Source organism: Asterias amurensis, chromosome 3 (genome assembly GCF_032118995.1).
Source record: "Asterias amurensis chromosome 3, ASM3211899v1".
Classification (NCBI taxonomy): Eukaryota; Metazoa; Echinodermata; class Asteroidea; order Forcipulatida; family Asteriidae; genus Asterias; species Asterias amurensis.
The window spans coordinates 25,752,638-25,779,134 of record NC_092650.1 but is presented as its reverse complement, the minus strand read 5'-3'; the positions used below and the strand labels follow the sequence as shown (position 1 = coordinate 25,779,134).

The following is a 26,497-nucleotide window of genomic DNA, read 5'->3' as shown; positions in this document are numbered from 1 at the left end:
ACAAGGGAAACTGACTATATATATATTTTTTATTTTTGGGGGGAGGGGGTCTGTTCATCAGATGATTCCGATATGGTTATACACATGTTCTTTAAAGTAAGTGTTATAATGTGCTTATGTTTAGAACTTTCAACTAAATCGCTATCGTAAAAAACATATCATTTCTCAAAGAATATTCTTCACCCATAAGGACACATTGATGATTAAATTGTACGTATGTAATCAATTCTATATCGACTGTAACAACGTAATCAAAGTTTGCCAAGCATTACATCTAATTCACATCGACAAAGATGTGGTCAAAAGGAGGAGATGTTCCCCCTTAAAGCCATTGGACACTCGGTAAACAGTATTGTCCAAAGGCCCGAACTTCTTGTATCACAAAAACTTGTATATAATATATCAAACAATATCAATTTTTGGTTTTTACCCATATACACCGATGTGTGTAGCACTGTATACTCAGTACTTTTCCCGAGTCCTGTGAAAAAAATCACAGGCATTTTACTCGGGTGGGATTCGAACCCACGACCTTTGCAATTCTAGAGCAGTGTCATACCAACATAGACCACCGAGATTGCCCGGTAGCTAGAGGCGGTTCGAATCCTATGTTTTAGCAGCGGGTACTGCAAACGATTTAATAGATGTTAAATTTGCATCGGGGATAAAGAATATTCATTTTTGGTTTTTACCCATATACACCGATGTGTGTAGCACTGTATACTCAGTACTTGGTATGACACTGCTCTAGTTGGTATGACACTGCTCTAGAATTGCAAAGGTCGTGGGTTCGAATCCCACCCGAGTAAAATGCCTGTGATTTTTTTCACAGGACTCGGGAAAAGTACTGAGTATACAGTGCTACTCACATCGGTGTATATGGGTAAAAAAACAAAAATTAATATTCTTTATCTCCGATGCAAATTTAACATCTGTTAAATATATCAAACCTGTGAAAATTTAGGCTCAATCGGTCATCGGAGTCCGGAGAAAGTGACGGGAAAACCCACCTTGTTTCCGCACGTTTCGCCGTGTCTTGACATGTGTTTAAAATAAATCCGTGATTTTTGTTATCGATAATTGAGTTTGTTTTAATGTTTTATCAAAAAGTAAAGCGTTACATGGAATACTATTTCAAGAGAAGTCTTTCACCATTACCATCTGTAAACCCTGTAAGTTATTAGTAAATCTGTGATCTTTTGTTATTTCTAAAAGTGTATAATGGTTTTAAAAGCACTGAACACTATTGGTAATTACACAAATAACTGTAAGCGAGCAATGAAGAGAAGTTGGTAGTTTGAGAAAGAAGCAATTTCTTATCAAAGTATTTGAATTGAATTGGAGACCTCAATTTAAGGCAACTAACTATTAAGCGCACAACTTGTACGACTGTTTTTTTGTTTGTGTTACACTATTCTCTCCTAGCTTCGACTTTGGAATGCTTGGTGGCAGCAGAATACCAGGTAAATTGCCACGGTTTACGTAGTTCTGAGCATGCGCTCATTTTTGAGAACAATGGATTTTACCCGGTAAGTCTGCTGCCACCAAGCGTCCCAAAGGTCTCCCATTGAGTACAATTTTGCTCAGGTTTGTTGTTTTATGCAATGGCTGAGTAACACCAAAGTGGAGTAACCCCCCAAAACAAGTTTATCTATTTTTTTCAACATACAAATCGTCACAAACAACTAATCAAATAAATATTTTATTGTTCGTAAATATTTACTCTAATGTTTGAAGAAGAATATTTTTTATTTCCAGGTGACTTTAATGTAAATTTGTGAACATTGTGTTTTGTGGTCCCCGGCTGCACAACAGTTAACGGTTGTATGGCTTCTGACTGACACCCCCGAACAAAGATATTGACAAAATAGGGACACTGCAATATAGGGCTAGATAGCTCAGTTGGTAGAGCGCCGGCACATTAATCCGGAGGTCGTTGGTTCGAATCCCACTCTAGTCAATTCTTTCTCTACCCCAAAAATCATTTACAAATTTACCCAGTCAGTTTCCCTTGTGATTTATATTGATATAAACAAAGTACCCGAATCCTTTTAAAACCACCTTCAATGTGGCTGGTGAAATAAAACAATAATCAATTCCTCATAGAGCCATTATACTACAAGAGAACTTTCAATTGGCGTTATGGGATGAACAATGCACTTGTATATTGTTTTTATATTTCTAACAGCTTACTTTGGATGCTCAGAGGTAGCTGCCAAAGTGTGTTACTTAGATCAAGAACAAGACCGCCAGGGTAAACTCCGATGGATTAAACCAGCAGAGAGAGTCGACCGTTGCGCCTGTACGAGCCTCAGGCCTGGCGGTGTCAGCATGATGAGATCACACCGCAACGAGGGACCAGAGTATACCGATAATCCAATGTTTACAGACGATGTGGAAGAGATTAAGGGATATTTTAACTGCCCAGGTAAAATCGTACTATCATTATCAAACTGTTGTGAATTATATTAATAATGTTGGCACTCTCCGTCAGCTGCTCAGATCGTTCTGAAAATACGTTTTTTGGGGTTTTTTTTTTCATGTCAATATGGCCTGGGGGCCATGAGTGTCAGGGTTGTCTTGTTTCTGTTAAATACGTGTTCTTTAAACACATAACCCAATCGGCTCAAAATTTGACGCAACAAATCTGAAACGGATCCAAGAGCTTAAACCAACTGGGCCCAATTTCATGGCTCTGCTTACCGCCAAATTCCGCACTTACGACCAAGATTCCCCACTACGTGCAAGCGCCGAATTTTTGCGCTAGCCTTGTAAGCGTAATGCCTAGTAACGTTGAGTACGCACGCGCAGAAGCCCAAATTCGACGCTAACCCGTGAAATACGCTTGCCGTAAGCACATAATTCACTGCTTCCGTAAGCGCCGATTATGTGCTTACGGTAAGCAGAGCCATGAAATTGGGCCAAGAAGTCCAGTTCTCGTGCGAACTATCAAAACAGCCGTATAGCAGTGCGCCCTCACCGTCAACATGTTGTGTTTAATTTTAATGTTGAGCTGGGAAAACGTAGTTACCATACCCATGGATGAATTACTTTAATAGCGGACAATCACCAACCAAGGTCATTACCACGAAGCGAAGACTGGGTCTTCACACTGTGATCCCCATTAATAAATACCTTTTCATGCAAATCAAAATGGTCAAAACGGTAAATGTTTGGTTTGCTTTTCTGTGGTACACATATTCGAGGGCCTCATTTTACTGTCAACCCCGCGGTGCTCACTCGGGTTAGTCCATGACAAGAGCTAATCGAACGATCACTCACCCTGGTGACGTCATGCGCCTCGGGCCAGCCTCAAGTGACCCACTCAACAAGCAGGGCACTTTTGGCTGACCCGGATGAGCCCCTGGAGTGACGACGAATCTATTCGAACGTACTAGAGGCAGAACCGGGGTCGACGGGGAAGCTAATCGAACGCACCCAGTGTATGCTGGTTTAGGGGGGTTATTTCTTCGCTAGTCTTCATAGCCGGTGTTTTTATCACAAGTTAAATCCCGACGTAGTCGGAGCCTTTATTAATGTACATTATTAACAATTGTTTTATATAGAAGTTGAAAGCATCTCTCCCAATATAACCTGCCCTCCTGCGATTACTAAAAAGATCACCCAAAATTCTCATGGCGTATCAATATCATGGACGCCCCCTACTGTTACTGCAAACTCTGGAGTGCCACCTACAGTTACCCTGGTGTCAGATTCACAGCTTGGTAACGGATCGTTCTTTAATATCGGCAAATACGTCATCATCTACGAAGCAACAGACGAAGCTGCAAACTCAGCAACATGCAAACTTCAAATTTCAGTTGGTAAGAAATGTTGGACTTCACTCTCTTTTAATAATAATAAGACTTGTAATGCGCACGTATCCACACTGCTGGGTGTTCAAGGCGCAGAAAAACCAACAACAAACAAAAACAAAACAAAAACAAAGAAAAACAGATAAAACCAAATTAATCCTTGAAAAACTGTGACATAAGATAAGTTTTGAGAAGTGTGGTACAAAGACAAGATCTAAGATGCGTGGCACAGCTGAAGAAAAAGACCTGTCTCCCATGAGTGCTGAGACTTGGGTTCGATGAGAAGAAGCATGGTACTTGATCGAAGATTTCTTGCCATTAAGTGCTTTGTGGACGATGAGCATCAGCTTGAAGATGATTCGTTGAGAGATAGGGAGCCAGTGTAGTTGTTTCAAAATGGGGGTGGTGGAACAGGATTTCTTAGACATAGTCACAATGCGGGCAGCAGTATTTTGGAGGCGTTGAAGACGGGAAATCTGGTTGTTAGGAAGATTGTACAGAAGAGCATTGCCATTGTCAAGGCGAGAAGTAACAAATGCATGAATGACCTTTTCAGTGGCACTTTTGTCCAAGTACTTCCAACAGAAGCTCAAAACAAACTTGTTCATGCTTGCTTTCCCAACATAATGACAGCAATTTGACAAATTTAAGATTCTACTAGGCAGGTCCCTTTGATCGGTTTTGAGTAAAGTGCGCCTTCCAAATGCTGCATTATAATGCTGTATCTGATTCTGTTTCAGAGGATGCACGCAAACCCCGCTTCTCCGGATGTCCTCGAGACATAACTAAGACTATACCCGATGGGGTCAGCTCTGTGGCAGTTGAATGGGATGAGCCAACAGCAACAGACAACTCTGAAGCTCACCCTACTGTAGTCAATGAGACACCAGACAAAGGTCCAAACTTCACCAAGGGAATTCACATCATCACTTACAGAGCCACAGATGAAGCTGGAAATTCGCAGATTTGTACTTTCAACATATACGTAACAAATCGAGGTTCGTGTAGAAGATCAGAAAACATAAAAGATGATGTTATATTAATAACACTCACCTCAAGGCTCCATATTCGGCCGGCTCAGCAGGCTAGCTTGGCCCCGCAGTTATTTTGACAATTTGCGCGTGTTTTGCGTACGCGCTCAGGGTTTCAGACGAGAGAACGGAACGTGGAGTAGACTTGATTCAAATCTGGTTCTCGTATTATGTGAGGGGTCCCTATAAGAGTGCCATATGTAAGTTGATTTCCAGACTATCCGGTTTTCCTTCCTCGGGAGAGAAATCAAATCACTTTCGATCTTTGGTATAGTCTGGTCCGCTGACCAAAGATTCCTTGACGTCTCTTGTTAAAAATCATAGGTCAGGTATCACCCACGGTTAAAAATAACGCATGACGCAACTTGTCAGGGTCGGGGGTTGTCTCCAGGGAAACCATGTCTACACTAGTTTTTGCGAAAACGTAACCCTCCCATCGACGGCCGCCAGCAGGCCGGAGGAGATTCTTTTGATCGGCAATTAATGACAATCTGGTTCAACAAGTATAATTTTGACAGCATAGTCACCAGAGTTGCCCCACTTTTACCACTTTCATAAATCATGACACTTAATCCTCAATCACTGTCTCATTAACAATCAAGTACAAAAAAAAAAAACACCTTGAGAAAATATTTTTGAAGAAAAGGGACAAACACTTACCAGATCCCGGATATATTTTGAACTTGTCGCATCGCTTTGCAAACGCTTGATTTAGGCACAACGCCTGCATTGGCTTTAAATAATAATAACTGGCAAAAAAACTCCTGGGTCTACGGCCGACAGGACTGACATTATGATTCCATGCCAACCATCAACAATACTATACTGTCCGAATGTTGACGACAACGCGTTCGGAACATTTCGGATAACTTTAAAAAAAAAAGAGAAATTGCTCCTTTTTGGTCACGTGGTTTTGGGTGATACCGGACCCTAAATTCGACAGAGCCTAGTCGGAGATTTTGGGGTCTGGGAACCAGACTAAAACTTTGGCTGTGCCTCGTGGTTATAATGGGTTGATGTGGCTGGCAGCCAGAGGCGCCCTTGCATGCCTGCTTCTCGAACACGTTGTAGCCGCGTCCTTCGCAATTCAGCTCTTAGTTGCGAGTAAGGATGATTAGCCCCCCAAAATAACAATTGTTTCTATTATTAGTAGTAGTATAATAACTAACACATTGTATTAAATTTCAACTTCGAAGGTGTGTCTCTAAACGGTGCATCTGTACGGCAAAGCTCCAACTGGAATCTGGTCGCAAGAGCAGCCATTGATGGTAGAAATGATACATTCTCACACACAGGTAAACAACAATGCATATTCCCTTAAAATCTAAGTTTTTTGTCTGCCGACCCAAGTTCGAGCAAAACAACGAGTACAAATTGGGTTCAGCAAGAAGAAAAACAACTAAATTGAACGCAACAATGTTACTTTTTAGCCTATGTTTGAAATTCGTATTTGTATTGTATCCGAATTATCCGGTCTGCCAACCCCCTCCTTGCTTCATGGTTCGAAATATGAAGGGAAAAAAAAGTAAATTTTATGTTTTGCATAATGCAGTATAATAGTCTTTCATAGTATATAAGCCGCGCCTTGTTTGTCCAGAGGCTAGGATGGGAATGGTGCAGACTTCAGATGAATGCGTTTTCAATTGAAACAAGGTTACCCCTTATGTAGGCCGCAATGGGCCACCATGGAGGTGCAGCAGAATCTATACCATCCAAACTTATTAACACCTGATTATGGTTAACGACCTTTGCTAATGGAAATAGGTGTCATGACCGGGACCCGAAACCACACTCTGCTGCTGACAACATAAGAGATTGTCGTGGACACATGTGTTCTAAAGCAAGACACCTAACCGTGATGCTTTGTCCTTCATATGCTTTGGCCGTAAAGCCGTTGATCCCGTGTGTTGTGTAACACACGTAAAAGAACCCAGTGCACGTTTAATATCGAAAAGGGAAGGGATTCGCCCTGGTGTTACTGGCTGGATTGGCAGCATATTGCACCACAGCACCTTGTAAACTATAACATACAATGCTATGTAAAAGGAGTAGACCTCGTAATCCAAACATGGTCCCAACGGTTTCACAAAATGTATATACATGTTGAAGCGCCTTGGGCGTCACCGCTGAGTATCGGATTTGGGTGCTACTAATAAGCCACTGTTAAAGGGTATTATGTACTTTTTCCCTATCAAAAAACACAATGTCCACAGATTTACATTAAACTTACACAGTTTGAAGATTATGATAGTAGAAAGCTTCCCTTGAAATTTTACTTACGGAGGTGCTGTAGTTTTTGAGAAGTGAGTAAAAGTAATAATTTTTGTCTCAGTTTTAGCATGTAAAAACGCATTAACCAGTCATATGGTTTTGGTGTAGTATCATAACTGGTTAAAGGAAGTGGACACTATTGGTAATTACTCAAATAGACCTCAAGTTTAGAACTTGAGGTCTCGAAATCAACCATCTAAACGAACAAAACTTCGTGTTGCAAGGGTTATTTTTCTTTCAATATTATCTCGCAACTTCGATGACCGATTGAGCTCAAATTTTCACAGGTTTGTTATTTTATGCATATGTTGAGATACACCAACTGTGAAGGCTTGTCTTTGACAATTACCAATAGTGTCCACTGCCTTTAAGGGGATTTTACATGCTAAAATAATTTGGGTCTCATGAGACCAAAATTAGTTTGTGACTTGTTTTACTCATTTCTCAAAAACTACAAAACCTAAGTTAGTAATATTTGAAGGGAACCTTTCCACTATCATTATATTCACACCATAATGTAAATCTGTGGACATTATAAAAAAGTACCCGGATCCTGTTAATGTTATATAATATACTTGTTACTCTACAGCACGTTATGATCTACATCCATGGTGGAGAGTTGATCTGAATGGTGAACACTGTTTGGCCAGAATCAACGTAACTCGCAGAAGGCACTTTGGTATTGACAATGCAGGAAATTGATTGACACAACTTTGGAAATAGAAACCAACTAGAAATAATACTTGCATTTTTTTTTTTTTGTAAAGTTTGTTTTGGACTGTCTGATTCATCCATCACCATTATAAATTATTACTTGGACACTGGGAAATTCCCTGGTCAGATTTGAAACCGATGGTTTCAAGCGAAAATATTGTGTAAGAGCAAAATGATGTTTGAGCGCAGTCAGTAGTTTGTTTGAAGTGAAATTGAACTATTTTTGGTTTTTGTTGCTGTTCTAAAATCCAGCAAAAGCGCACATTTTGTTCGTCATGACACAAACAATTGTACTTGCTTTTAAAAGCAAAATGGGGACGATCCAAACAAGACAACGGTAAACGCACACAGAGCACAAATTAATAAAATATTCAACAGTTTGTTTTGTGACGTATGGTTCGGAACATGCGAAGGCGCCGCCAACGGCGAGTTCATAGAGCGAAAGGGGGCTAGCTTTTCTGATTTCTGCAAAGAATTACGGAAGCTTCGTCAGACATCAGCTCACCGTAAGAGACTCGTTATATTCTCTTTTTTTATGTTAGAAAAATGTAATAAGTAAGTCAGACCATCCGGTAGCCCATCTTTAAATGAAATTCTGAGCCCAAAATAGAGCGGCAGCCCAGAGCACTTTGGTTAAAGGAACGAGGTACCAATATTTGACTACGGGAACGTTTAGTCGGATATAGATGTCTGCCGGGGACCCCCCGCTGTGTGTAGCACGTGGACCCCAACAAAGAGGCAAAATAATGGGCTGGATCAAACATTCTAGGTACCACATGAAATCAAGTGAAAATGGTCATCAGTAAAAAATTTCAACCGCCAGACAAATTGTCTGCTGTATTAGGCCTGCCAGACACCCCCTCCCCCAAATGTTTAGTGTACAAACCTATGGGTTGAAATTAACCAGTAGTCAAATTACCTCAGATTTACATGAAACTTTGTTTAACTGTTCCACTATGGCTAAAATGAACACAAACCAAAAAATAAATTCGTACTCCATATCGTTTCCGAGATACGGCCTCTTAAAAAATGCTAAAATCTCCCCCTTTTGGCGCTCCGCCCCCGAACGACACCGCGCGTCGTGGTGGTATTTTTTTCAAACGTTAAGAGCCCGTAATTTTATAACGACACCAGCTGTGTGGCTGAAAATTGTATGCTATTTAAGTTGTGGCCATTGATTTATAATTTGGCTGCACTGGGCCTGACAAACACCCCCACCCCCGGGGTAAAACCTCGGAGGAACAACCTAAAACCAAGTTGAAATTACCAGTAGTCCTAATGCACAATTCTTAACAGAAGACAATATCAGCCGCCAGACAAGGTTTTGCTGCATTGGGCGCGGCCGGACAGACACATATACCCTCCCCGGGTTAAACATCAAAGGAACCACCTGAAATTAGGTTGAAATGACAAATAACAACATTCTTAATACAAGTATCAACTGCCAGACGAAAGTTTTGCTGCATTGGGCCCGGCAGACTCCTCCCCCCCCCCCCGGGTTAAACATCAAAAGAGCCACCTGCATTTAAGTTGAAATGACCAATAACAATATTCTTAATACAAGTATCAACTGTCAGAGAACAGTTTTGCTGCATTGGGCCCGGCAGACACCTCCCCCCCCCCCGGGGGTTAAACATCAAAAGAGCCACCTGCATTTAAGTTGAAATGACCAATAACAATATTCTTAATACAAGTATCAACTGTCAGACAACAGTTTTGCTGCATTGGGCCCGGCAGACACCTCCCCTCTCCAGAGTTAAACATCAAAGGAACCACCTGAAATTATAAAGTTGAAATTACCAATAACAATGTTCTTTTAATACCATTATCAACTGCCAGACAAAAGTTTTGCTGCATTGGGCCCGGCAGACACCTCCCCTCCCCCGGGTTTTACGCATCAGAGGAACCACCTGAAACCAAATTGAAATGACCAATAACAATATTCTTAATACCAGTATCAATCACCAGACGAAAGTTTTGCTGCATTGGGCCCGGCAGACACCTTCCCTCCCCGGGTTAACATCAGGGAAACCACTTGAAACCAAAGATGAAATGACCAATTTACACTAAACACACCAGACAAAAAATTGGTGCGTTGGGCACGCCAGACACCCCCACCCCCTTGGTTTAAGAATATTGTTATTGGTCATTTCAACTTGGTTTCAGGGAGTTCCCTTGATGTTCAACCCAGGGGGAGGGGAGATGTCTGCCGGGCCCAATGCAGCAAAACTTTCGTCTGGTAGTTGATACTGGACGTCAAAGAATAGTGTTATTGGTCATTTCTTGGTTTCAGGTGGTTCCTTTGATGTTTAATCCGGGGAAGGGAGGTGTCTGCCGCGCAAAACATTTATCCGGCGCCTGATATTGTCTTGTGTTAAGAATAGTGCATTAGACCTATTGGTAATTTCAACTTGGTTTTAGGTTGTTCCTCCAATGTTTAACCCCGGGGTGGGGGTGTCTGGTAGGCCCAATGCAGCCAGATTATGGATCAAGGGCAACAACTTAAACAGTATACACCATTCAGCCACACAGCTGGTGTCGTTATTAAATTACGGGCGTTTAACGTTTGAAAGAATACCACCACAACGCGTAGCCTTGCTCAAGGCAGTCGAACTATTCACTCCGAAAAAAGACCGCCGCTGTATAAAAACCCACCCGTATTCACTGTGCGTAACATCGAACGACACGATGCCCCCGTACACTATCCTCATGCGGAGGCCGTCAGGCCGACAGCCTTGTAGGATCTGTGTTGAAGCCACTGACCTCATTACTATAATAAGCGAAGAGTTCCCACGGTCAGCTCATTACCATAATGCCCGCGAAAGACGAGACATGTTTACCTCACACACCACCACCACGGACGCATGATAGGGTCCAAAGGTCGTGATAAGGGAAGTGCGTGATTGGACGTCAAAATGAATAATTCATTTGCCTCACATCCTGTGTTGTCTGATAGGTCTGACGAACGATATACATACTCATGAGCTGCATACTAGCATATCCTAGAGCCCCCCCCCCCCCAATTTCGTCCACTATTGGAATTTTTTCAATACAACACATTAAAACGGGAAGATACAGACCCGACAAGGCTGTCGGCCTGACGGCCTCCGCATGCGGTTAGTGGTGTACGAGTGCGATGACTTGTGTGAACAGTATTCGTGCGATGTGACAGTGTGTATACGGGTGGGTCATTCGGTGTGATCGCACACACCATGCACAGGGTATACGGCGGGTGGGTTTACAGCTGCGTCTTTTCAGAGCGAATAATGTGACTGCCTTGAGCAAGGCTACACAACGCGCTGTGTCTGCCGGGGGCGGAGCTCAAAAAGGGGGAGATTTTAGCATATTTTAAGAGGCTGTATCACGGAAACGACATGGAGTAGTGATTTAATTTTTGGTTTGTGTTCATTTTAGCCATAGTGGAACAGTTAGAGAAAGTTTCATATTAATCTGAGGTAATTTGACAACTGGTTAATTTCAACCCATAGGTTTGTACACTAAACATTTGGGAGAGGGGGTGTCTGGCAGGCCTAATGCAGCAGAAAATTTGTCTGGCGGTTGATTTTGTTTACTTAGTATCATGGTAAAGCCCATTTCCACTTGGTTTCATGTGGTACCTAGAATGTTTGATTCAGCCCATTGTTTTGCCTCTTTATTGGGGGTCCATGCGCCACATGCAGCGGGGGGTCCCCGGCAGACATCCATATCTGACTATGTGGTTATCCACTAAACGTTCCCGTAGTCAAATATTGGTACCTCGTTCCTTCAACCAAAGTGCTCTGGGCTGCCGGTCTAAAATGGGTAACAAAATCCCTTGTGACATTGTCACCTTTAAAAAACTTATTATATAAAGTGGCCTACCTATAAACTGGCTGCTTATATATATCCAAGGTGTGGTACGGGTGGTCGGGTAGTGCGGTCGTGAATGTGCAGTTTTTAACAACGTGTGAGTAAAAACATCCTCATCATCTAATATTTTAATTTGAAATATTGACCTAAAACACACTTATATCACTGTATTTTGTTTAATTTTCAACGACGGCTATCATTGTTTGTAACAGATCGTCGTTTTGTTGGTGTGGTGGCGCGTGCTGGGTTAAGCTCTAACTACACAGGTAACCAGCAGTGCGGGTCACCAGCTTCAGATCAGCTAGTCATCAATGGGGTGGTTCAATTCCGTTGTGATCCACCGTTTAGGGCGTCGTATGTTCATCTGTATAAAGATTCTACGAACCCTAACACTACGAATGAATACTTGGAGATTGCTGAAATCACAGTCGAAGAGTATAGAGTATCCAGTACGGAGTGTGTGGTGCATCAAGGTAAAATACACTAACCCCATAGCCAAATTTCATGGCTCTGCTTACAACCGAATTTTGTGCTTACGATCACCGTTACCTGCTAGACACTGGACACTATTGGTAGTTACTCAAATAATTATTAGCATAAAACCTTACTTGGTAACGAGTGATGGGGAGAGGTTGATAGTATAAAACCATGTGAGAAACGGCTCCCTCTGAAGTAACGTAGTTTTCGAGAAAGAAGTAATTTTCCACGAATTTGATTTCGAGACATCAAAGTTAGATTTTAAGGTCTCGAAATCAAGCAGCTGAGAGCACGCAATGTTTTTTTTTTCTCTCATTATTATTTCATAGCTTCGACCACCAATGAAGCTAAAATTCTCACAGGTTGGTTATTTTATGCATGTGTTGAGATACATCAAGTGAGAAGACTTGAATGGAATTTCTGCGCTAAGCTGTGTAAACGTAGAATACCTAGGGTAAGGTTGATTACGCGCGCGCACAAACCCCAATTCCCGCCAACCATTTTCCTGCTCTCGCAAACAACGATTCTTTGCTTACGGTAAGCAGAGCCATTGAGCCAGCTGCTCAAGCACACAATTTGCTTTAGCACGAAAATAGCTTGCTTATTTTACAAATGTTACTGGCCAAAATGTCATGCCATTACTGGTATTTAGCTGCTGTTACTTAGCATAATAAGTGGAGTCTTGACTGTAATCTGATATTACTTAGCAAGAATTTACTTGCTTAACAAACGTTTGTGCTTGAGCAGCTTTATGAAATCGGGCCCTGTGCAAAGAGAACGGAACAGTAGTGGCTTCAGGACGTCTCCATGAAAACATCGAACATCATTCACGATCTGTTCACAAAATCGTGTTTAATAATTACGTTAGCATGTTCGTATAGGTATTTGTAATATCGGGCACAAACCGCAAATATCTAGTCTACGTAAATATTTTGAAACAAAAATATCTTGAAGGACGAATATTTGTAGTTTTTGCAATTACTAAGAATTTAGGGACTTTGCCGAATTAGGCATATTATGTTGAGTTTTATCGAGGTCAGCACCTTTTAATACTTAATGCTACGTAACATCTTATTGTTTGTTTAATCAAGCAAAAACTGAAAGAAAAATAAAGAAATTATTTAGTTTTAATATAATAAAAATTATGATGATTATATAGACAATGTGTTGTTGTTTTTTTCACCAAGGAGCACCTTTATTGATCCTACAGCAACGTCTCTCTTAGGTATGACAATATTGTTCTCAACATTATTTTTTCAGAAATTTAGTACTGAGTATAAGGTGCTCTTAAACACACATCGGGGTATATGGGTAAAACCAAAATAATTATATTAATATTTTGTTCTGAATTTTGTCATTTTAATTATTAATTTCGTTCTTCTATTCCTTTCAGTTGAAGCGATTCCACTATTGTTGAAAGATGTATCTCAGAGTTCAAATTTTAGTGTTCCACATCGTGCGACGGCAGCTATAGATGGAAATGTACACACATTCATTCACACTGGTAAGACTATAAAGCCATAGGTATATATATATAGAGAGAGGGGGGGGTAACTTGGTTATCTCATCTTATGTTTATGTCAAGGTATTTTTAAAAACGCACTATACACCTTAGATATCAAACAAAGACCAGTGGATTTCACAAAGGTAGTCCTAACTTAGGACTAGTCCTAGGCAATGCTAAGAGATAGGACCAGTCCTAAGTTAGGACCAGTACTCATCCTAACTTAGGACTGGTCCTATCTCTTAGCATTGCCTATAGGGCTAGTCCTACGTTAGGACTACCTTTGTGAAATCCACTCCAGTCTCCTAACTTGGTGGATCTCAACATATGCGAACAATAACAACCCTGTGAACATTTAGACTCGATCGGCCATCAAAATTGCAAGAGAATAATGAAAGAAAAAACACCCTTGTCGCACAAGTTGTGTGCTTTCTGATGCCTTGAATTCGAGAGCTCAGCTGAGGTCTCTTATTCAATTCAAATAATGTTAGTGGAAATATACTTCTTTCTCAACAATTACGTTACTTCAGAGGGAGCTGTTTCTCGCAATGTTTTATAATATCGACAGCTCTTCGTTGCTCGTTATCTAGTAAGTTTTTATGCTAACATTTATTTTGAGCAATTGCCCATAGTGTGATGCCCTGGACATGCATAACACTGTAAGTAAAACATTACATGGGGCCTAACACCAAATTATACACACACGCAGCAGCAGACGATCGTTAGTACAGCTAACTGCTGGTTGATATCAAACCACGTCACTTCGGAACAGACCAATTACAACCCCAGCACTGTAAGCTGAATTCACTTTAAAGTTTAAAGGCAGTGGACACTATTGGTAATTGTCAAAGACTAGCCTTCGCAGTTGGTGTATCTCAACATATACATAAAATTACAAACCTATGAAAATTTGAGCTCAATCGGTCATCGAAAAAAACACCCTTGTCACACGAAGTTATGTGCGTTTAGATGGTTGATTTCGAGACCTAAAGTTCTAAATCTGAGGTCTCAAATCAAATTCGTGGAAAATTACTTCTTTCTCGAAAACTACTCCACTTCAGAGGGAGCCGTTTCTCACAATTTGTTATACCATCAACCGCTCCCCATTACTCGTCACCAAGAAAGGTTTTATGCTAATAATTATTTTGAGTAATTACCAATAGTGTCCACTGCCTTTAAAAATCATTGGTCGCGTACATGTACAGACAAGTGCATGTCTTTATGCCTTGCAGTTAAAAAGACAGGGGATCATCCATATGTCTTCATTTACCTCAATGAGGGCGCTGTCTGGGCTTCTGACGTCATAATATGCAAGGTCAGGAGGTGATGGGTTCGGGCTTTAGGTAGTTGTGTATGAAACCGACAGAAACTGAAACCCTGCATTGTAGTTTGACATTTTCACCATGATCTATAACAAAGTTAATGTATATTTTAGGTTATATGGACCCGCATCCATGGTGGGTAATGGACATGGTGGACGAACACTGTTTGGGGTTCATTGATGTGTCACTCAGAATAGGTATGTAAATAATTATAATATTATCCGCCATTTTTTATTTGTTTGCCTTGAAATGAAACAGAATGATGTAAACGATTCTGAATGAAAAAAAAAAAGAAAAAAAAAATGTTTGCACGAAAACGAAATTTAATTAATTTATAGCTAAAAAGAAACCGTTGTTTGATTGAATTTAGGGGAAATGCGTGAATGTGAACGCGCGCCAATGAAATTATTGGAATGGTTATTTACTGTTTTTCCACAGTATTGAAATCACAAACAAATTCAAATCAAAGGCAGAGAAGTTCAGGGTTTTTTTTTTTTTTTTTTTTTTTTTTGAGGGGGGGAGGGGTTTAAAACTCATTTTCGATTCATTTGTTTATTCGATAATTTATTCCCCTGTCCACTGAAAATAGGATATGATACCATCAGGGCTGATGTACGAGCTGGTTTAAATTCTAACTTCACTGAAAACCAAGAGTGCGGCTCGCAAGTCACCAAGGCACAGTGCGCAGAAAGGAGAGTCGTGGCCTTCAGATGTGACCCACCGGTGAGGGCGAGATATATCAGCATAGATCTACCCAATCCCGGTCTGAATGTTGTCGCTGTGGCCGAGGTAGCAGTGGAAGAGCTTAGCTATTTGGAATGTTCAAGTTACCAAGGTCGAATAATTCTTACAAATACGTTGTTGTTATTTAAGGAATACAAATTCAATTATTATATGGTTGGCGGTAACACATGTTTGTTTCAACTTTATTGGTATATGCCTACGGTTATTCTCTTGAGAACTTGTCTTGCTTTAGTTTATACATCGCGGAGTTTAATTTCTGAGTTCGTGAGACTTCTTAGCAATAAAAAAAATCTACCTCGCGGTAGTATAGTTTAAAGCTACTTAAAGACAATCTCCTGACGATGACTAGAGCAAGCTAGTCGAGACGTTGAGAACAATTCAAGAACTGACTCCACGGTAGTAGTTAATTACGATCCTAAACTAAAGCAGTACCTTCATTTGTTTCAAGTCCCGTTCTCGTGCTGGTGATCCCTATACACGCCGCCGTCAAAATTGCAGCCTTGTGGTCCCGGGTAAGGGGCAGGGTGGTCCTGCGTGCGGATTAGGTTGATGCAGAACGTCACAAAGCAATAGTTTTCTGAGACTGGCACGCGAATGGGACTTGAGTCAAGTCTATATTTTAGGCGGTGTCCAATGTGTGTTGATTATTACAATTAAGTTGAAACAATGTTCTGTGTCTTTTAACCTGTGTTTCATACAATCCTCCTCACTAATAGATGTTCCTGTCTTGGGAAAATCTGCAACACAGAGCGCCCAAACGACGTACCCAGCAGTCAACGCTATAGACGGCGACAGAAATACGTTTTCTTTGACTGGTAAGCAAGCCAGGAGAGCTTATCGCAAATACTCGGTACAATCTAACCACTCCTGTGTCAGACTTGATCCGTACTTAAGTCCCACTGACCATGACCCATTTCCGGGTCAACTTGACTCGGAAACTGACTAAATAATGGGTGTTTTCTTTCTTCATCAGCTTCTGTGTCAGTTTGAACCACTTCATTATGGTTATAATGTGACCCGGATTAGGGTCATGCTTAACAGGACTTGGAATCAGGGTTAATTTTGAAGGAACTCTTTAAACATGCTGGTTGTTGAATTGCAGTACGCTACAAGACGGCACAAACATAATATCTTTATGACATGTGTCTGAACATTTTGCATCTGAGCTTCATTCTATCGAAATATTTCCTTTTCATAAATCGATAGACACTTTGGGCGGTGATCTCCAGCTATGGTGGCAAGTGGATTTGACTGACACACACTGTTTGGGACGTATCAGCATAGAGCTTGGAGCATTTGGTAAGGTTTCAAGTAGATCAAATTTGTCATTCACTAAGAAATGTTCTCGTTTAAAATATTTGCAGTTTTCTCCAAAGAGACACAACCATTTCCTGTAAGAAAGATTTCAAGGGAAATTCAAAGTTGCCAAAGTGATCTAAGGATCAGAAGGTGTCACATATTGTGTTCAATGTTCAACCATTATAGCGTGTCCAGATCTGGTGTTTATGATCAGAAGGGTGTTGGTTCGAATTCCAGTCGTGACACCTGTGTTCTTAAAGGCAAGGTATTGGTAATTGTCAAAGACTAATTGGTGTATCTCAACATATGCATAAAATAACAAGCCTGTGAAAATTTGAGCTCAATTGGTCATCGGAGTTGGGAGAAAGTTATGAAAGTAAAAACACCCTTGTTGGATGAATTTGTGTGCTTTCAAATAGGAATAAAAGACTTCTAGCGAGAAGTCTTTTACTATTTTAGTGAGAAATCACCTCTATTTCAAAATCTATGCTACTTCAGAGGGAGCCGTTTCTCACAATGTTTTTTATATTATCAACAGCTCTCCAATGCTCGTTACCAAGTCAGTTTTTAAGTTAAGATTTGTTTTGAGTAAATACCAAACGTGTACCTTCCTTTTAAGCAGGACACTTAGCATGGTACTTCGCCCTTCGGATGGGACGTAAAGCTGTTGGTCCCGTGTGTTGTACTACGCACGTAAAAAAAGTCAAGTGCACTTTTCAAAAAGAGAAGGGGTACGCCCCGATTTTCTGGCTGGATTGGCAGCTTTTTGCGCCGCAGCACCGTGTTAAAGGCAGTGAACACTATTGGTAATTACTAAAAATAATTTTTAGCATAAAACCTTTCTTGGTAACGAGTAATGGGGAGATGTTGATGGTATATAACATTGTGAGAAACGGCTCACTCTGAAGTGCCATGGTATTCGAGAAAGAAGTAATTTTCCACGAACTTGATTTCGAGACCTCAGATTTAGAACTTGAGGTCTCGAAATCAACCATCTAAACACACACAACTTCGTGTGACAAGGTTTTTTTTCTTGCATTATTATCTCGCAAGTTCGATGACCGATTGAGCTCAAATTTTCACAGGTTTGTTCATTTATGTATAAAATTATGTTGAGATACACCAAGTGAGCAGACTGGATTTGACAATTACCAATAGTGTCCAGTGTCTTTAAGCGTCTAACAGATGTTGGTTACTATCATTATTGTTGTTAATCATAGCATGTCCAATATATACCTATCGCTAGACATTACAAGATAGGCTTACAAGCTAAATTACTTTGTTCCAATGCACTTATTTTACCGTTTCACCATCCCTCTGTTCAGGGAATCGCTCGAGTGACGTCGTGTCACGTGTTGGAATCAGTTCACGCTACAACACGCATAACCAGCAATGTGGCTCGATAGTAACTGCAGAGCAAGTCTACGATGGAGCGATGATATATTTTGTATGTGATCCGCCATTAAAAGCTAGGTACGTCACCTTGGAGATGGACCTGATGGACGGCTCAGTTCTAAGCATTGCTGAGGTGACTATTGAAGAACACTCAACACCACAATGCCCCTTGCCCGCTGGAAATTAGTCTACCATTAGGCATTCGCGCAGTTTCATCCTTAGACACATTTAAATTGCAACTGAAGACCTTTTTGTTTCCAAAAACTACTTTAAATATAGGCACTCCTTGTTCAACTTGATTTGATTTTGCCTCTCCAGCGTCTTGGATTAGTGTTCTCTATAGACGGCGCTATATACATGTTTGGCTTGACTTTGACTTTTCAAATGGAACTTTATTGCTTAAAACAATCTTAAAGACAATCTGACTATATAGAGTGGGATTTGAACCAGGGACGTTCGGATTAACATGCTGGTGCAAGAGATTATGTGAATTTTCGCTAATTAAAATTGTTATTGTTGTTTGCTCAAAATGCTGGCCTAGAATAAAAAGGTAAGACGAGTTCACATCCGTTTATGTCGCTGCACCCTGTCAGTGTTATTAATATATACCGACGGTTTTTGTTTTGTATGCAAGTCGCCAGAAACACAAGGCCTGAATGCCACTTCAAAATGTGGGCTACAAACCAGCTAGTTTTTGTTTTCCAGTGGCAGTTGCCATCTACTCATGGGACTGAAAAGGGGTTAACCCCATTTACAGTCCATATGGATGTAGAATTGGGTATCGTCCATAAAGAAAACAATGTATACTATGACTTATCTAAACATTGGAAACTGTATTTTAAGACTTTTCTTTATTACATGACCGGAGTTTTATCAAAAGAAGTGAACACCTTTTCTTACAATAGTTTACGTTCTTGTATTGTTGTATCGTTATGCTTGTAGTGGTATTATTTGTTATATATATATATTTATGTTGTTGTTGATTTATAGTGTACTTCTTTGTAAAGCGCTTAGAGAATTAAGTGTTAATTATTAGGCGCTATATAAATCGAAAGTTATTATTATTATTAATCTGTGAATAATCGTACTTAGATTAGGGTTAAAAGGCATACGTTTACTGATTAGGTAGGCCTACTTAAGACACTTTTGCAAACAGAAACATCCAAATACAGTTTTGATAACCTTGTTCGAAGCCATTGGACACTTTCGGAACATACAAAAAATATAAAAGTTCACAGATTTACAGATTTACAAATAACTAACAGGGTTTACAAAAGGTAATGGTAAAACACTTTTATTGAAATAATATTCCATGAAATGCTTTAATTTTTGAGAAAACAATTAAACAATTATCAACTCTCGATATCGACAATTACGGATTTGTTTTAAACACATGTCATGACACGGCGAAACGTGCAGAAACAAGGGTGGGTTTTCCCGTTATTTTCTCCCGACTCCGGTGACCGATTGAGCCTAAATTTTCACAGGTTTGTTGTTTTAAATACGAAGTGTGGACCTTTGGACAATATTGTTTACCAAAAGTGTCCAAAGGCTTTAATTATGTAGGACATCATGAGAGTGTTTATTACTTCAACAGATGAAGATATTGTTCTTTTGTATTTACGAATTTACAAACGATACTATGTAGGAGTACTCAAATGGCAGAATTGCACACTGACCCAGAATTGGGTCAAGCCAAACGAGACCCAGATACGGGTCAATTATGACCAGTTGTCTTAGAGTGTAACTGCATACTTTGGGAGATCTACTACTTTCTTTCCGCATGACCAATGGGGGATGGGGAAATACAAACTTCGGCCAAGAAGGTCAGTGGTTCAGTGAAAACAGAGGAACCAAAGATGGCAGCGGGTACCAACCGCAACCCTGGTCGCAGCATTCGCGAATGGACACCAGCCCTCTGAAACCCAAACATTTGTGAATGCCATTGAGATGGTCCATTCAGGTAAAGTGGAACGTTGTTTGACTAGGCATGACAAAAAGAATGGTAACAATCAACTATGAAAAATAAATCATCGGCTTTTTCGGCTTTCGCCAAAATTCCCTATGTCATGGTTAAATCAATGAGTGGTATTGTGTTACCATGGATATGAATGTGTGTGTCCGTGTTAGTGCCCCATACATGTCGCTGGTACTTTATCGTTGGGTTGCAATTGTGTGGGCCTTCGCGGGGAACAATGAAAAAGTGCAGCCAACGGTTTGAACCACACTCAATCAGATAACCAATGAAGTAAATGGGCCACAAGAGGGGGTGCCAACATCCTAATAAAAATACGCCAAAAGCACGTGTAACATGTCATGTAGTTTAAGAATCTAATGTGGCTTTTAGCTTGTAGGGGAATGGGGAAGTTGGTGATTAGAATACCACATGAAGTTTTATAAAAGGGTACAAAAACACATCTTGGTAAATTTGGTGTGAAATTTAAATTAAACAACTTTGAATTCAATCTGAATGCTTGGTGTTTGATCAGCAACCGCCATAACCTTGAGGTATACGATTTTGAAATCGATAAACATGCAGTGGCGACGTGTTATTTACAATCACTCAAGCAACCTCATGGACATATTGATAAAACAAATATTCTGCATTTTCATTGGTTTAAAGCGCGTCACATGATATGTCTTAGTTTTACTAGAAACGGCGACTGTATGAAGTGACGTAAGCTTTACTTATCTGTGTTTTGATTGGTCCGAGATGATGTGGGTGAAGCTGACAAACATAATCTTGGACCAATCAAAACACATTAATGGAAAGCTTGCTTACGTCCACGTGTGTATTATGCGCACTACAGTTCCCGCGTGTAACTTATAGGGTTGCGTATGGTAGCTTCCCTGTGTCGACCCCGCGGTGCTCATTCGGGTGAGCCCCTGCCAAGAGCTTATCGAGCGATCACTCATCCTCTCGTGGTGACGTCATGCACCTAGGGCCAGCCCCAAGTGATCCGTTCCTCAAGCAGGGAACTTGGGGCTTACCCGGGTGATCCCCCGGAATGACGTCAAAGCTATTCGAACGTGTCGGGGGCAGACCGGGGTCGACCCAGGGGAGCTACTCGGGTGAGCCCCTGACAAGAGCTAGTCGAACGATCACTCACCCCCTCTCGTGGTGACTTCATGCACCTAGGACCAGCCCCAAGTGACCCGTTTCACAAGCAGGGAACTTGGGGCTGACCCGGTTGATCCCCTGGAATTACGTCAAAGCTATTCGAACGTGGCGGGTCAGACCGGGATCGACCCAGGGAAGGTACTCGGGTGAGCCCCTGACAAGAGCTAGTCGAACGATCACTCACCCCCTCTCGTGGTGACTTCATGCACCTAGGACCAGCCCCAAGTGACCCGTTTCACAAGCAGGGAACTTGGGGCTGACCCGGTTGATCCCCTGGAATTACGTCAAAGCTATTCGAACGTGGCGGGTCAGACCGGGATCGACCCAGGGAAGGTACTCGGGTGAGCCTCTGACAAGAACTAATCGAACGATCACTCACCCCCTTTCGTGGTGACGACATGCACCTGGAGCCAGCCCCAAACGACCCGCTCCACAAGCAAGGTACTTGGGGCTGACCAGGTGGCGGTTTCAACTTTCCGCCGTGTTCAGTTTTCCGAATAACCAAATACGTCATGCGACGCCTGCGCACAGCAAGCGAAAGTAGTCAATTGTTAGTGCCGTACTGAGTCCCGGAAAACTGAACACGGCGGAAGCGCCACACCAGATAAACCCCTGGAATGACGTCAAAGCTATTCAAAGGCTGGGGCAGATCGGGGTCGACCCGGGTAAGCTTATCGAACGCACCCATTGGTATGTAGTGTTCGACTGTGTGTGAAATGAACGCTTATTCAGGAGCCCAAAAGTGTGAGGTCAGATGTTCAGACTACAATGAAGCAGCTCATCAGCAACATGTTTGGTTTATACTCGCACTGTCTGTTCCCGCCCCTTGACGGAGTGGCAAGAGAATCTGCGCAGATTCTGTCCTCCTGACAGCGCCCTCTTTTGAACCAACCTCCTTTTAATAGCTCATGTTAATTTCAAATAGAGATGCAGCCAACCATTAACACGCGCACATAAAAAGAGCGCCGGTCACCCCAGGGACTGTCCGGTGGAGATTCAGAAGAGGGCGCTATCAGAAGAAGTCTGTTGTCTCAAAGTTGAAATTTAGTTCTCATTTTTAACAAAATGATGTCTGATGTTTTATACCTTTGATAAAGAATATCTGATTTATGTGAGGCATAACTTTGTTTATTCAATATTTAAAAATCAAAGTTTAGGTCGGGTGGATGGATGGGTCAAAACAATTTCGAGAATTCTTTTGTTCTTGCCTATTTTAAACATATTCTGAATTGCCCCATGATTGGGGTCGAAGGACGTCACTTTTTATGTTTAGATGAAAGCTTTTTTTACTTTTGCTCTTCCGTCGACGATCTCTACTCGAACATTTTGTCCAATCAATTATATTTAAAAATAAAAATAAACGTTTTTATTAAAAACCCAATAATAGAGAAAACCCAAAACACATTGTTTGTCTATCTCCATGCGGTTTATAAGATTTGAAGTCCAAAGACAAAAATAAAGACAAAACAATGACATCCAAACCAACTTATGAGCCCAAATATTGATCATTTTGTTCATTGGCACTCAATTTAATTATACGATCCGCAACTGCCAGTGTTCTCGTGATCATTAAAAAAAAAAAATATTAATAGACAATGTGCTTTTATAATAATCATCTGCTTAATATTGAACAGCGAATTCAAGTTTAAATAGAAATGCTTTTTAGGCATTTTTCCTAAGAAAACAGGTTGCCGCTAAAGCCAAAATGACTGAAACCCAAAACATACATTCAATGTATATGAATTAACAGGTCAAGTGACGCTTAATAATGGCACTGGTAAACGATGGTTGATGACAGATATAGTACAGAAAATGCATATTTGTTTTTCTTTTTGGAAATTGTTTTTTCCATTAATAAAATAGGTTCATATTGTTATACTCGTGTATTGAATTACTATCCCCACCCTTTTCAAACTGATGTCGCAATATGTTCACACTTTACTTCAGCTGCGAAAGCAAAGTCAACCCTTGCATACTTAAGACCTTTATCATGCTGCCTCCATCTTGGTCATGCTCCTCGTATCGAATAACATTAATGGATGCTTATCATTATCTGCAGATATGAACCAGACTATTTGTTCTTCCAGCCTCGGTTTGGTAATATTGATATCAATGGGAGACATTCAAGATGGCTGCACCTTGACGAAGGTCTATAGGCTAGTCTATCCCATGTTCGCCAAATTGCGCTCGTGAGAGCGGTGTTGGATGACAAAATAACAAACCTGTGAAAATTTGAACTCAATTGGTCGTTGAATTTGCGAGGGAATAATGGAAGAAACAACACCTTTGTCGTACGAAGTCGTGTGCTTTCAGATGCTTGATTTCGAGACCTTAGGTGAGGTCTCGAAATCAAATAAAATATTTTAATGAAAAATGCTTTCTGTCTCACAAACTACGCTACTTCAGAGGCAGCCGTTTCTCACAATGTTTTGGCAACAGCTCCCTGAAATTGGTAACATGCAACGGAGAGCTGTTGATAGTAAAAATTACTTTGTGAAAAACGGCTCCCTCTGCATAGTTTTTGAGAAAGAAGTAGTTTCTCATTAGAATATTCAAATCTGAAGCCTTTCTCATGCATCTGAAAGCACACAAATGTATATGCAACTAGGGTGTTTTTTCTTTCATTATTTTCTTGCAACTATAATGACAAAGTTTTCAAAGATTTGATATGTTAGCCTTTATGTTAGGAAACACCAAATGTAAAAACTGGTCTTTGACAGTTAAACCAAACGTGTCCAGTGCCGTTCAAGTACATTCAATACGTGACAAATCTGAATCTATACTAAAGTATTCAAATACTTAAAATATTAACAAAGAATGAACCAATCAACAGTTAAAATCTTTCAAGCTTATGTAATAACATTCGCCAAAATAAATACACCAAAGATGACTCAATTTGTGCCTTAAAGTGGCTGACTATTAAAAGCAATAAATAATGTTTTGATAATTCAGGAAGCATCTTGAGAAAGTTCTGAGTGATTACGGGGATACCATGATGGTGTGTCGAGCTTGGCTGCTGCAGCATTCAGTCACTGATTCACAGCGGAACCTTGCAGATAAAGGGCATCTTTCTCTCACAGGAATTGGTTTTCCAAAAGCCTCTACGGAGAGACACACACAATTGTTTGGGATTTGTGTTGGGCTGACATTTCAAATTGTCGTAGTCCCCAAATGGCTTCCCGTCAGACCAAATGAAACCGATGTTATCACTATCGTTATCGCTGAGTCCGATCCATGGTGTCCTGGAACAACCTGTTTTTGGTGGATTAGTTGCACGCCAAAGATCAACCACGAAGTCGTTCTCCTGTTGGTTCAGAATGGACACAAGATGAGCCTGTCCCTTTGGGTTGTCTGTTTGATTTTTTATGCATTCGGCTTCGGCTTCGGTCCATGTTTTCAGATCGGTAAATACTCTATAGCAGAAGTTACCGCACACCTCATATGAGGTTGGGCATGATGCACGACGTATCTCTTCGAACTCCCTGAGCTCAACCGGTGGGACCGGACCATCAGATTGGGCCACTCCAAGACCGATCAACTGCCACATCAGGAAACAAACCTTCCAAAATGCCATCGCAGACTATAACTGAATTCAAACTCTATGCAGAAAGGAACGAGTGGATATCTCTGCTTTTGACGAACGTGTCTGTTTCCTGAGAACAAACTGCGACTTATAAAGCTTTTCGATGATTGTCCCAGTCCCTGAGGCGACAACTGTAATTAATGAATGTTTTAATGAACTTCTATTGTGTCCATTTCACCTTTTGTTATACGCCTAATAACTTCATTACACAAACTTTGATCAATTACATGTGAAAAAAGAAAGTTTTCAAAAGACTGTTTTATAATGTCTCAAATGATGTACAAAAACAGGTGCTCTTTTCTCTTCCCCAATATTATTGTAAATTAATCATAGCCAAGATTGAATTTCAATTGTGTTAACTTCAGCTTTTTATTATACGCTTAATAACTTCATTAAACCAGTGTTTTTATAACTGACTGGTCAAATATGTAAGTTTTTCAAAGACTGAAGTTGTTTTATAATGCTTCAAATGATAGAACAGGTGCTCTTTTCTATTTTTAATAATACAAATAAATCATACCTAAGGTTTGACGCTAATATTGAACGCAGGTGTTAGTGAATTTGCATTGTGTCAACTACGGCTTTTGTTATACGCTTAACTAAATTAAACCAGTGTTTTTTATAAGTGACTTGTAAAAAAACATAATAAAGAACACAATGGGGGAAAAAGTTGTTTTAAAAGACTGATGTTTAGTTGACAAAACAAACAAGCACCCCTTTTCTCTTTTAATATTAATAAATCACATTCAACTAGCGTTTGACATTTGTTATTAAAGGCAGTGGACACTATTGGTAATTACTCAAAATAATTATTAGCATAAAACCTTACTTGGTAGCGAGTAATGGGTAGAGGTTGATGGTATAAAACATTGTGAGAAACTGCTCCCTCTGAAGTGGAGTAGTTTTCGAGAAAGAAGTTATTTTCCACAAATTTGATTTCGAAACCTCAAGTTTACAATTTGAGGTCTCGAAATCAACCATCTAAACGCACACAACTTCGTGTGACAAGGGTATATTTTTCTTTCATATTTATCTCGCAACTCCGATGACCAATCGAGCTCAAATTTTCACAGGTTTGTTACTTTATGCATATGTACATCAAGTAAGAAGACTGGTCTTTGACATTTACCAATAGTGTCCAGTGTCTTTAATGAAAGTTTTAATGAATTTCCAATGTGGTTATTTTGTTTTGCTTTCTCGTGCGCTTTAACGTCATTAATTCATTCTGATCGTTATCAAAGAAAACAACTATAAGTATAGCTTCAATGCTTATTTGATTTTTCCATGAAGAACTTGATTACAAAAAAAGTGAAGGGAAAGAAAAGACAAAGATAATGATTAAGATAACACATTCAACGTTGGAGAGTTTGAA

At 40.4% G+C, this 26,497-nt stretch overlaps 2 protein-coding genes and 1 non-coding gene across 3 annotated transcripts; 2 read left to right on the top strand and 1 right to left on the bottom strand.

Annotated features, from left to right (window-relative positions):
* The first annotated feature begins 1,887 nt into the window (after positions 1-1,887).
* Trnan-auu (transfer RNA asparagine (anticodon AUU)) lies at positions 1,888-1,960 on the top strand. The gene has a single exon. It is a non-coding gene; the product is annotated as a tRNA-Asn (tRNA).
* A 10,068-nt stretch (positions 1,961-12,028) lies between these two features.
* Positions 12,029-18,608, top strand: LOC139934797 (uncharacterized). Its single transcript, XM_071929201.1, has 7 exons — positions 12,029-12,153; positions 13,551-13,661; positions 15,097-15,180; positions 15,573-15,818; positions 16,444-16,542; positions 16,934-17,026; positions 18,352-18,608. Exons 3-7 carry the CDS (start codon positions 15,102-15,104, stop codon positions 18,606-18,608), a joined length of 774 nt encoding a protein of 257 aa, XP_071785302.1. The 5' UTR covers positions 12,029-12,153; positions 13,551-13,661; positions 15,097-15,101.
* Positions 18,609-23,029: 4,421 nt separating this feature from the next.
* On the bottom strand, positions 23,030-25,172 carry LOC139935037 (snaclec purpureotin subunit alpha-like). The gene has a single exon (XM_071929487.1). It carries the CDS (start codon positions 25,114-25,116, stop codon positions 24,580-24,582), a length of 537 nt encoding a protein of 178 aa, XP_071785588.1. The 5' UTR covers positions 25,117-25,172; the 3' UTR covers positions 23,030-24,579.
* Between the last annotated feature and the right edge of the window lie 1,325 nt (positions 25,173-26,497).